Source organism: Hippocampus comes, unplaced genomic scaffold (assembly GCF_001891065.2).
Source record: "Hippocampus comes isolate QL1 unplaced genomic scaffold, H_comes_QL1_v1.1 scaffold326, whole genome shotgun sequence".
Lineage (NCBI taxonomy): Eukaryota > Metazoa > Chordata > Actinopteri > Syngnathiformes > Syngnathidae > Hippocampus > Hippocampus comes.
In genome coordinates, this window is record NW_017805930.1 from 255,951 (window position 1) to 268,127 (window position 12,177).

The 12,177-nt window shown below is 41.1% G+C and overlaps 1 protein-coding gene and 1 long non-coding RNA gene across 3 annotated transcripts in view; one reads left to right on the top strand and one right to left on the bottom strand.

Annotated features, from left to right (window-relative positions):
• Nucleotides 1-12,177, bottom strand: part of LOC109527812 (uncharacterized) — a 49,921-nt gene that overhangs the window by 4,931 nt on the left and 32,813 nt on the right. The window lies entirely within an intron of this gene.
• Nucleotides 5,716-12,177, top strand: part of pitpnc1a (phosphatidylinositol transfer protein cytoplasmic 1a) — a 42,906-nt gene continuing 36,444 nt past the window's right edge. The window contains exon 1 of one of the 2 annotated variants that reach the window (XM_019889919.1): nucleotides 5,716-5,979. In XM_019889919.1, coding sequence (XP_019745478.1) covers nucleotides 5,863-5,979 — 117 coding nt within the window. In that variant the 5' untranslated portion in view covers nucleotides 5,716-5,862. Of the gene's footprint in view, nucleotides 5,980-10,889; nucleotides 11,595-12,177 lie in introns of those variants that run through there. The other variant, XM_019889920.1, reaches the window with a different exon arrangement.

Consider the following 12,177-nt stretch of genomic DNA (forward strand, 5'->3'; position numbering starts at 1 on the left):
ATGAATGACAGGAGCGGAGGCGTTACTTTGCTCCAATCTTGTGGAAAATAGATTTTCGCAGCACCATTAAGCTTTTATATATATTGCATAACGGCAAAGCACAGAAGGCAGTAAGGCAAATATGATTAGAGGTCACACTGCATCATCACAGAGGCTGTGGCCTGCCAGAGAAAAGCTGCTCTGGTCAATTATTTTTATGAATTGTTTCCACTCTTCTATTAAAAATTAAGCGTGCGTCACATTATATCGGGGGTAGCATGGTGGACGAGTGGTTAGCATGCCCACCTCACAGTGCAGAGGTGCAGGGTTCAATTCCGGTCTTACTGTGTGGATTTTGCATGTTCTCCCTGTGCCTGTGTGGGTTTTCCCCGGGTACTCCGGTTTCCTCCCACATTCCAGAAACATGCATAGCTCTTTGAGTGCGAATGGTTGTTTGTCTACGTGTGCCCTTCGATTGGCTGTCAAGCAGTTCAGAGTGTACCCCGCCTAGTGCCCGAAGAGAGCTGGGATAGGCTCCAGCACTCCCGTGACCCTCGTGAGGATAAGCGGATTAGAAAATGAATGGGTGGATGGGTGATTGTATTACTTAGGAATTGGAAGTGATAAGACTTCAGCTGCCATGACCTGCATTTTTATTGACTTTATTGTGATTCGTTTCACTGGGTTTTATAGAAACAGGAGTCAACGGCGATGAAACATGATGCCTCAGAGCCTATGGGGCTGCCCACAATATTTCACTTTTGTCCTCATTAAATTGGAGAAAATTCTCTGTCATTCAGTGTTGGACTGGATGAGATCCTCAAGTGGTTAGCAGAAACAGATACGTATAATTGTATGTCATCAGCTCATGAATGATGTGATATGTTATGCTGTTGCAGTAAAGAAACAAGTGGGAGCATGTGTAAGTTAAACAGGAGAGGTTCAAGAATGGATCTCTGGGGAACACCACATGCAAAGATTACATGATATGATTTGTGGTCACCGAGACAAACTGAAAATGATACTACTGATCAGTGGCTCAATTATTTTGAACTCACGTGAATTGAGTTACGGAACATATTGACCTTGTCAAAGATTTACTCATTAATGCTTTTTCTTTTCATTTGTTTTCATTTCTTTGCGGGTGTTACCATGGAGGCAAGAATGAGATGAAACAAGTCCAAAAAAAAAGCAAGCAGAGGTGGTTTGCATTCAGGTTGGACTACCAAATAGAAAAATAAAGCTGATGCTAATTGCACTCTTTGAATGATGATTGTGGAATATTTTCCCACTCGCTGGCTGACTAAAAGCACTCATCTCCATCATGCAGGCCTTTTGTGACTCATTCACGGGCAAAGTGTGGGAGCAAAGAACATACTGTAAGTACAGGCAAAGTTTTCGCAATCTTCATTTGAAAACATCTCTAGACACGGCTTCCTCTTTGGAAAGGGATCCTTTTTTTGGGGGGTCGCCATGGTGACGGCATGGGAGCAAGACCCGACGGTAGCGAAAAAAGGAGAGCGCGGTGAAAAGGTCACACTGGCTGAGTGACTTCTGGCGTACGTTTCTCCACAGAGGATGCACTTGTGGGTTTGCACACTCAACTTCTTCTGGATTTAGAGGATTTAGTAGCCGGTGTGGTGTCAAATGTGTGGATTCAAACCTCCTCATAGAGTGTGGAAAGTACTGCATGTTAAATGCTCACTCGTGGTTGCATTCGGTAGAAATGCAGTGCACCGGCACATGTCTTACATTTATATGTAATACACTAACCATGCACTCTATATATAATACAGAGCTTAATGTTCCCCTGATAGATTTTTAGCCGATGCGCATCCCAGATATTTTTTTTTTTGTGTGAAGCATATCAACTTGTTTTTTCTTATTTTAATATCCAGTGTTACAACTACTTACAAAATTAATTGGTTCTGGAAGAAATTTCTTAACTAGAAAATGTTGTAAGTAGAGTCGCGTTTTCCATGGAAATGCCCTAATCCGTTCCAAGCCCCCCAAAAAAATCTGACAGAAATGTTTTCTAAAGCATAAAAATGCATCAAAATATGGAACAAATACATGTTACAATTAGATTATTGCACAATAAATGACAGTTGTGCATAATGTAAAAAACAAAGAAAAGAGTAAAGAATAAAAATGATGGTCATTTAACTTTTAACTGCATCCTCATTGTTTTTTGCCCTCTTTAGTCGATGTTTTCTCTCAGAAGTGGTTTTTGCCTGCTGTTTTGTAGCATTTGCTAGCAGAGCCTCAATAACACGCAAGCACAAACTGACCTGACACCACGCATGGGCTAACAAACGTGTGCGCTAGCAATGGAAAAGACGGGAAAGCAATAGGAAGAACACAAATTTTGAATTTTGTGTTTTTCCAAGACCTAAAAAGAAATATAACTTCACAAACTCAACTGAAGTGATAAAAATGTGACTCGAAAGACTGTCTGATTCTCCCTGAAACATTACATAGCCAGCTATCACTCAGTGGAGCTGCTGCAGGTGAAGGACTTTGCCCAGCTACAAAGACAACAAAGTGGTTGGGATGCGGAGATGGATGCTATCGCCCCCACCGCACGCACGCACGCACGCACCATCATCGCCATCACCACCACCCACCTGCCGACACTCTGCATGACAACTCGGCACATGCAAATGTAATTTCAGAGCCAATTTGAATTGCAAAGCGGAAAGTCGGCAACGTTACATATACAGCACTCGCTCGCGCGAAAGCTTGCTATTTGTGAGAACGTCAAGGTGTATTTGTCACTGACTGCGAAAATGCATCCAAAATAAGGAAATGAAGGGCTAATTGAGCTGCACATCAGGTGCTCCCAATGAGATTTGGCATCTCTTTTTCTAATGCCGGAGAAAGAGGACCGCACTCTACTGAAATCAGTTGCGTGGCTCCATCCGCTTTCAATATGCACCGCACGCAAAGTTGTTTATGTGCTTTTGGACATTTTTTTTTCAACGGAGAGTGGCTGAAGCTTTCATCAGAAAATCGAGACTTATTGAGTTCAGTTATGAAACACTTCTCTATCAATGATAGCGGTAACGCGTAAGAAAGTAACACGTTACTTGAACAAATCTATATTTCACAGTTACGACAATGTGTCGCGTTACTTTTCTCAGTGAAGTAATCTGACAACAGCGACGTTGCAAGATCACAATTAAAAAGGATGATAACCATTTCACAGAAAACTTTGTGTCATTTACCATTCAGTCAGTAGGTGGTTTTAGTGTTGATAACTGCCTCTTGGGTTCAGGAGTGAGTGTCGTTTTGTCACACTCCAATAGGAATCACATATTTTTCAATCATGGTTTTCCCTGGCGTGTATTTGTGGAACAGAACTAATGATTAAGAAATAATAAAATGCAGGAGGAGCCCCCTTTCATAGATAGACACGTCAAACAACCGTACGTTGCAAAACACATGAGAAGGGGCAACTGTCGTGTTTACAGCTCGAAGTGAAGCATTCTGGGACTTCACAATTTGCATTCCCGCCTGGGAGAGTGACATCACGTTTTGCCCCATGTCACATTTTGACCACAGGCAAGGAACAATCGAGGAAGGAGAGGGATTTATGTTTTCCAGCTAGAAACCCGGGTCACTATTATGAGTTTGTGTCAGCGCAAGAGAATACGGTGCATACGCTGTGCTTTCAACAAAGCTTGATCTAGCTTCAGAAACCCGACATTGATATCAAAGAAAACACATTCAAACTGAAAGAGGACCCGCAATGCTTTGTGACTGTATGATATTTGTAGGACATATTTATGTCAAGTGAACAAAATGACAATTTTTGGGGGGGTATAAAAACATGTTGCTGTTTATATGGTATATAAGTAAAATCATAACAACTTTTAAATAAAAAAATAATTGCTTATGTTAAGCCAAAAAGGTTGTCTTTATTTTTACTTAAAAAAAGCAACTGGTTGTCAGTTTTACCTTAAGTAGGGTTGCCTTCATCTGTTGAATTGAACTAAATTGTAACTTTAAAAATCAATTAATCAGTAACTTAACTAAGTTACTTTTAAAGTCACAAGTCTGTAAAATAAAGTTACTTTTTAAAGTAACAGTAGAAACACTGTCTGTATTATACTGTCCCCCATTGGCCACAATGTGCACAACAGAAGGAGCAGCACGCTCTCCATTAAATTGAAGAAAAAAAAAGTGGCAAAAACTGTCACATTCTGTACATTCATTTTGTCCTGTTGCATGTTTTTAGAAAGTGCATTATTTTTTAGGGCTATTTTTGGGTAAGCTGAAACCGATTCATGGCCTTTCCATTCAAAACCAATGTGCCCTAATAATTGCACGGCCAAGTAACTGTCCATTTCCATCGCGGCAACAAAAGTGCACGTTCAACTTTAAAGGTCACGACCACCTCAGTGACAACCAATCAGAACCTTTTTTTTTTGTTCACTATCGGAGAACAAAAAGCTCTTGAATCCTGCTGTGCTCTCCGTGTTTGCAGTCGGCTCGACTCATATTAGGGGAAGGAAATTTCCCTTTCAACAAGATGCAGGCAGCATGGGGAGTTAACTCATTGCCCTCGAGGATTCTTTTAATTAACCCTTTGCTTCTCCTCCTGCTTCAGACGCACCTCTCACTTGTTTGCTACTAGTGCCTTTTTCGTGCACATTTCCTGATCAAACTTTTGATTAGATGTCACGCTGTTGCTCATTAAGCCCGCCCTTTAAGTTTGAGTGCAGGCTCCATAACTGGACGGAGCCAAATGTTAGCATGTACGTTTTAGACACATTGTGTGTCACAGAATACTTTCAAAACGGTTAAAAGGGAAGAAATAAGAGTAGGTTTCTAAAATTACGAAAAAAAATTCTAAAAAAATAGTTGACCAATGTTATGAGCCATGAATTTTTGAGATAACCATGTTACAAAACAAAACTGAAAGTAGAATGAAGCACAAGATTATTCCTGGACGAAAGTAGGTCACAAGTCAAAAGCTTCCTTTGTAATAATGTTTTATGCGCCCCCAGTAAGTAGCACGTGACCAAACCCAGAAAACAAGTGACACGTGACGTTTGCAATGCGAGTCCAAGGGCACTGTGACGTCAATTTCAACCGACAGCAGGAAGTGAAGCCGAATTATAAAATTAATCATTTTTTTTAAATGAAGCCTGAAAACATATTATTAATAGTAATCATTCTTCACAGAGGATAAAGAAAATATGCCAGAGATTATTGTTATATTGTCTGTTTACATGTGCTGCTCAACCGTTTCTACTCAAATATCCACCGCACTTTTCTTCAGCATTAGCATTAAAAAAGTAGACGTTAAATGCTTTGTGGTTGCCTTAAATGCAGAATGTGTCATTTCTCTTTGACGGTAAACTTCAACTGGAACTGGCAGCCTCTTTTTCAAACAAGCGTACACAAATTCTATGCGCCGAAGTGCTGCTTGCTCTGAACTAAGCGATGTACAGCAACCACTGTCGCCATAGTGACGTGAAGGCAGCAGCTTAGAGGGGCGAAGAATTGGGCTGGGGGGAGAGAAGGAATGATAAGCGCACCCAAAATGTGTGATGACCACTGTGACGCTCTGTGTTAGACGCTTCATACGCGCGCGCGCGCGCACACACGCGCACACACACACACACACACACACACACACACACACACACACACACACACGCAACTGAACCAAACACATTTCACTCTCGTCTGCGTGACAAACATCACACCATCACACTTGCGTTACTGAGCAGTTGTCATTTAATCTGCAAGTGGAACTGAAAGCTGAGCCTCAAGATGGGATAGCCTCAAAAAAAAAAAAAAAGAAAAATAATGAAAGGGGAAAAAAAAGTAATCACTCTCCACTGACAGTAAACTGAGATTTGCTAATCCATTATGCAGGAGACAATCTTCGGATGTCCGATAACTCGCTCGACTGCAAAACGAGCCGCTTCCAAACTCATCTGTTCAACTTCCCTTCATGCATGTTTGGAGTGTAAGCAAATCAAAGAGGTGGATTGCATCGCCATGGTAACGGCGGGGATGGCAGCAAGTCAGATGCCACTTCGTCGCTTGATTTTCTTGGCTGGCTTTTTATGAAATATTGATCTTTCATATTTTGGACCGGAGATAAAGTTTCCGAGTTGGAGCTCTAGCAGTTGATTGATGCGGATTGGCGGCCTTGATTTTTTGCCACCACTTTGTCATGTACAGTACTTGATATATAAAAAAAGAATTGGATTCCATCTCACATCTGGGACGCTGATTGGCTCACCCATGCAAGTTCCGCCCTCGCCCCGTTGCTGAATAACAAAACTTGTTTGTGTGAGAGAGGGATTTTTATTAGTGAGTGTGAGAGGTGAGACGTTTCTTGTGTGAGTGGGAGGTCTTTTAGTGCTGATTTTTGGATGTTTGAGCGGTCTTTCAGATGTGAGTGTAGGAGTGTGTTTTTTGGAGTGAGTGAATTTCTTTCTGAAAGTCAAATGTCTTTTTGGTGATTTGAGTTTTTTATAGTGACTGTGAGGATTTTTTTTTTTTTTTAATGTGTGCAAGGTTTTTCAGGAGTTGGGGCGGCAGTGTAGATTTGTGTGTGTGTGTGTGTGTGTGTGTGTGTGTGTGTGTGTGTGTGTGTGTGTGTGTGTGTGTGTGTGTGTGTGTGTGTGTGTGTGTGCGGGGATTCAGTTTGCGTGACTTTTTCTCAGCATGAGAGGTGTTTGGCAAGTGTGAGGTTTCTTGGATGAGTGCGAGAAAATTTTGGAGTGAGTGAGAGGTTTTTGATTTGATTTATGTGCAAGAGGTGTGTTGTTGAGTTCTGTTTTCATGACTGAGTTTTTAGGAATGTGAGTTATTTTTAAGCGTGAAATGATTTTCGTTTTTGTGTGATTTTTTTGCGAGTTTTTGCTGAATGTGAGCATGTGCATGTGTGCGTGTGTGTGTGTGTGTGTGTGTATGTGTGTGTGTGTGTGTGTGTGTGTGTTCACATGCTTTTATGTCTTTGTTAGGATACACACTCGACATACTGGCTGTCAAGTTGCACAAAAAAAAAAAATCCCCCCTGCTTGCTCTTCTGTCTCTCTCTTTTTGTGCGTGCACTCGCGGCCAACAACGAAGGACTCTAAAGCAGCCATGAGAACCTAAAGACACTTTCCACACACTGGCTGTCAAGTGTTACTTCGGGAAAAATGTTTCCTGCATCCTCGCTCTTCTTATAGTTTCTGTGTGACGTGCATACACTCGTGGCCTACAACGAGGCACTCTAAAGCAGCTATACCAATGCATGTGACACCATTCTCGCCACACACCCCCAAAACCTGAAACGTACAGTATTTCTACAATTAAGTACTACTTACAGTAGCTCTCAGGCTTGTTTTCCACAGTCGTCCGAGTAGTGTGACATCAAGCGAAACAAAAAAAGAACCCACACACCTCACACACACACACACACACACACACACCTCTTTCTCTGGATGTCATGCCATTATTAAGCCGATCGGCCACATCCACCTTTAGCCAGTGCGCCCCCCCCACCCCCCGCCCCTTCCCTCTTTTTGCCTGATGCCACCAATAAGGCAGGCCCCTTATTAATTTAGTCTCGTCTGCTATGGAACGTGCTGAGAGACGAGGCGCTTTCTGCACGGTAACAGAGCGGCAGCGGGGAAGTGACGGACGTTAAAGGCCAGCTAATGATGTGGAGAGGCGAGAAAGGCAGGTCTCTTAGCAACAGCTTCTCCTCGCCGCCACCAGCCGGAACACACGCTGTTTGTTTGTGTGCGCGGCTGTGTGACAGCCGATCGGAATGTGCCGGCCAAACTGTACCAGGTATCATCGGGGAGAGGGGGCGGGTGGCAGGGGGGCACGCCGTCCAATTACAGGTGTTGCCTTGCGGTAACTAAGGAAGTCATGCAAGATATCTATTTGTCGCACTTTAATTTGCCGTCTGTGTGGGAGTCAGATGATCAAAACTATCAATTAAATCTAGCGAGGCGTTAATGTGCGATAAGCTTCATTGTGTTTTTTGCAGCACATGCTCACCCAGCTGCACAGCAATCGTTTCGGAGAAATGCAGCTTTATTTTCTTAATTCAGCAAGTGTGCCTCAGTATAAACATGTTAATGAATTTTTTATATCATATAATTTTTTATACAATTATATATATATGTAAAATTTTCGTTTTTGTGTGATTTTTTTTTTTTTTGGGTGTATATGGGCCAGTGGTTAGCACGTCGACCTCACATTGCAGAGGTACCAGGTTCAATTCCAGCTCCGGCCTCCCTGTGTGGAGTTTGCATGTTCTCCTCGGGCTTGCATGGGTTTTCTCTGGGTACTCCGGTTTCCTCCCACATTCTAAAAATATGCATGGCAGGCTGATTGAACTCTGAACCCCGCGACCCTTGTGAGGATGAAGCGGTTCAGAAATATATATATATATATATACTGTATATAAAATTTCTTTTTATGGGAAAAAAATCGGACCTTTTCTTCTACTTATGAAAACAACGCGTATGAGACTTAACATTTGCACAACTAAAGGATCCATCAGCTACAGTCAATTCTTTGCGAGAGCATGGCGCCCTCATGTGTCCAGATCTGCAAAATGTCAATTACAGCTGCCAGAAATCTGTCCTGAGTTTGCACAATAGTTTTAGCCCTTACGTTTTATGATCACGTTTTAAAACAGTTTGATTCAGCTGAAGGTTTCTTTATATAATGATTATACACATTTGGTCCGTCATCTCTGCAACAGCCAATGTTAGAATTTTAATTTTGGCCTCTCTGTGTGGAGTTTGTATGGTTCTCTGGTGCTTGGGTGAGATGTTCCTCCCACGTTCCAAAAATATGCAGAAACACTCGTCCGAATGCATTTTATTACACAAGGTCGCTGGGTTGAGAAACTAAGAAACAAAAGGTATTAAAGTTCTGAACTATTTGGCTTGGGAATGTTTCAGACAGAAAGTTGGGAGGATAAAATTCAAGCTACCAGGCAATTCATAACATCTAAATGACAAATGAACAAAAAAAAGTGATGCAAATAGTTTCTTGCCTTGCTTCCCACATCTGAATTTTGGCCAATTTTACTGCCACTTCAACTCTTGACTTATTGATGATTTTTCAATGCAATGAAATTTTGCAAGATAAATAAAACATAACCATTTCGATCATCCTCATCTCATTTGTGTCAAGTGCAACAACACAACTGTTATTTGACTAGAAAGGCATAGCCTACCAAATGGTTACGTTGCAATCTATTATTAAAACGAATTACTTGCTTCCTTCTTAATATGATTGGTTGAGTGGCTCGCTCCGGGGTGAAGATGACACACAAGCGCGCACACACACACACACACACACACACACACACACACACACACACACACACACACACACACACACACACACACACACAAGCACTCACTGTGTACATTTCAACCTCGAGGGAAATAACAAATTTGGACGTTATAGCGGTAGTTTGTTGGAACCATTTCTAATAAAATGGCCGCCAACTACTATATAGTTTGAAGATTTGTTTTTTTTTTTTTTTTTTGAAAAAGAAGAAATAATTCATTAACTCTACATGACAGTACAGTTCAGTAGTTCCAATTTACAGCTGCTGTTGAACACAACTCACATCCAGACACTCAGAAGCAAACTAACCAGCCGAGCAAACTCCACCTGCTCATGCCGCACACTAGGCCACGCCCCTTGAATGCACACATCCAATACTGTATATGAATATACGAATACTACAGTACGTATAGTACTGTACATTAACGATGAAACCAGTTTCTTTCCATGCTCGTTCAATATGTTTTTATACAAAACTGCTATTTTTCTTTCTCATAAATCACACAACAAAATTGTGGGGTTTTTTTGCGTGGCCTGGAGTGAATTAATAGCAATCCACTTGTATTCTATTACTTTATTGTTGTTGTTTTCTACAATCTACTGTGTTGTGTGCAGCTATACTATGTCGTGGTATCTTATCCGAGCTTATTTTACTTCATCTTGTTTTAAACGGTCTCTCGGAGGGACGAGTAAGACAAGGAGAGAAATACAAACTGTTTTTAAATTATGAGATATTCAATTTGAGTAAATTGGTGGAACATGTTTTTCGTGTTCTTTCAGGCTTGTCTCACACTGAAGAACAGCTCTGTCGTGACATATGCCATTGAAAAAAACTGCATGCACTTACTTAAAGGATGGATGGGACATGAATCTGTTTTTACTACCATACATTTCAAAGATGTCAGTATTAATATTTAATCTTAACAAGCATATACAGTACTTGTTTCCAGAATTATACAAAGGAAAAGGTCGTGTCAAGCATACATACATTGGCTTTTTTTCACCAATTCGTTTACCACTGCTGTGTTGAGCTATTATGGAAAAATAAACTTTGCATCGAACCTACCATTTAGTACAAATGAGATTTTCAACCTTCCGCTGTAAGAGCACGAAAACATCTGGAATTTGATTAATATTGAGATGGATATGAAACCTTGAAGGTTATTGCGGTCTGTAATTTCGAATGAGTTCTTACTTTAATTGATGACATACACTACGAATTCGTTTTGAAATGCATTCCGGCTTCTAGGCTTGCTTTTTTTAACATACGGTAAAGTGAATTATGGCGAAATTTCAGGACCAAGGTCAGCTCCCTTTAGATACATTTCAAGCAGACGTGAGAAGAAGCGTTAAAACGTACATGAGTTCATTTTTATCAGCACTACGTTTTTGTTTTGAAGCACAGTACAAAAACACTAACACGACTGACGTATTTTTATTACGATTATTTTATTCAAGGATTCAGATGAAATGTAAAACTCCTCATTGTGTGACGAAATGTAAAACTCCTCAAAGTGTATTAAATGTGTTCATTTGTTGCGTTTTCAATTACGTTCAAATCCCGTTTATGACTTTTAAATCATTGAGGTCATGAAGCCATACCAGCACTGATTCGAAAAAAAAACGCCTGTGAAAGCTTCCTGTCTCGGTTTCCAAAATACAACTATACTGGAAGTTACACAAATCGACCACGAAGAAATTAACACAGGTTTAAAGACGCGCGTGCGTTAATCTTTCATACGATGAAAAGCGCTACTCTAAAACGAGATGCGTTCCCTTAGCGAGCGTTGAAAAGCAACACGATTATTTATTGTGAAAATCTGATTTTTGTACTTCTTGTTCTGCCTTCCCCACTCACTACAACTTGACGGCGTCGCTTCAGTTCAGACCGCCGCGTTCTTTTGCTGCTCGGAGCTGCCGCGGACGCAGCGGAGGAGTGGACTTCTACAAACGGAGTGGTTGCGAGTCGCCGTTTGCTGGTGCTCCTACAATTTACAGTTCTGGAAGTTTTGGCCTCACTTGCCACTCGGCGGATCTCCAGCGGGAGGACCATAAAAGTGAGCCCATGATCAGGGTGGCATCTGTGAACTTTACAGCGTCTTTGGGAGCGGAGGAGAGCAAAAAAATGGCTTTCGTTCCTCTCAATGAATGATTTCGACGGGACAGATTCACTTGAAGCTTGACGAGTCGGACGCAAGTGTGCTTTTTAACGGGAACAACATTTTACGCTCAAGACTATGTTGATGAAGGAGTACCGCATCTGCATGCCCCTCACCGTGGAGGAGGTAAGGCACTTTTCTTTGGAATTAGCCACTAAAGCTTCACCTTACTTTTTTTTTTTTGATTGATACTCATTAAAAACACTGATATCTCAAATAATCTGTTCCGCAGCATTGCAAAACAACGTCCCCCCCACCCAAAAAATGTGAATGTGCTTTCTTTAATGAGAAAAACGACACCCGATACTTTGTCTGACTTAAGAAAACATACGCGAATGACATAATCGAGTTGAATTTAAAGAATTTCACAGTTTGTGCTTCTTGATTTAATACTTTAAATTAATTTATTGTGCTGCTCCTTCTGGTGTGCCAACTAGGTGGCGGTATAATACAGTCATAGGCAAACAAAGAGTCACTGTGCAATAAATATCATTTATTGCAGAGGATGAAGAATATATGATTGTGAATACCGCTTATGTTTAAATACATGATTTGCCTAAATGGTTCTCGGACCCGTCATTCACATGTCAATGCTATTTTGTATTTTTGTCAGCATCAAGCTAGCAGGGGCAAGTCTAAGCCAAATCTATTTGAATTATGCCGTGTAACTCTCTTGTGTTTTATGTTTTGTTCGACAGTGAAAGAGCAT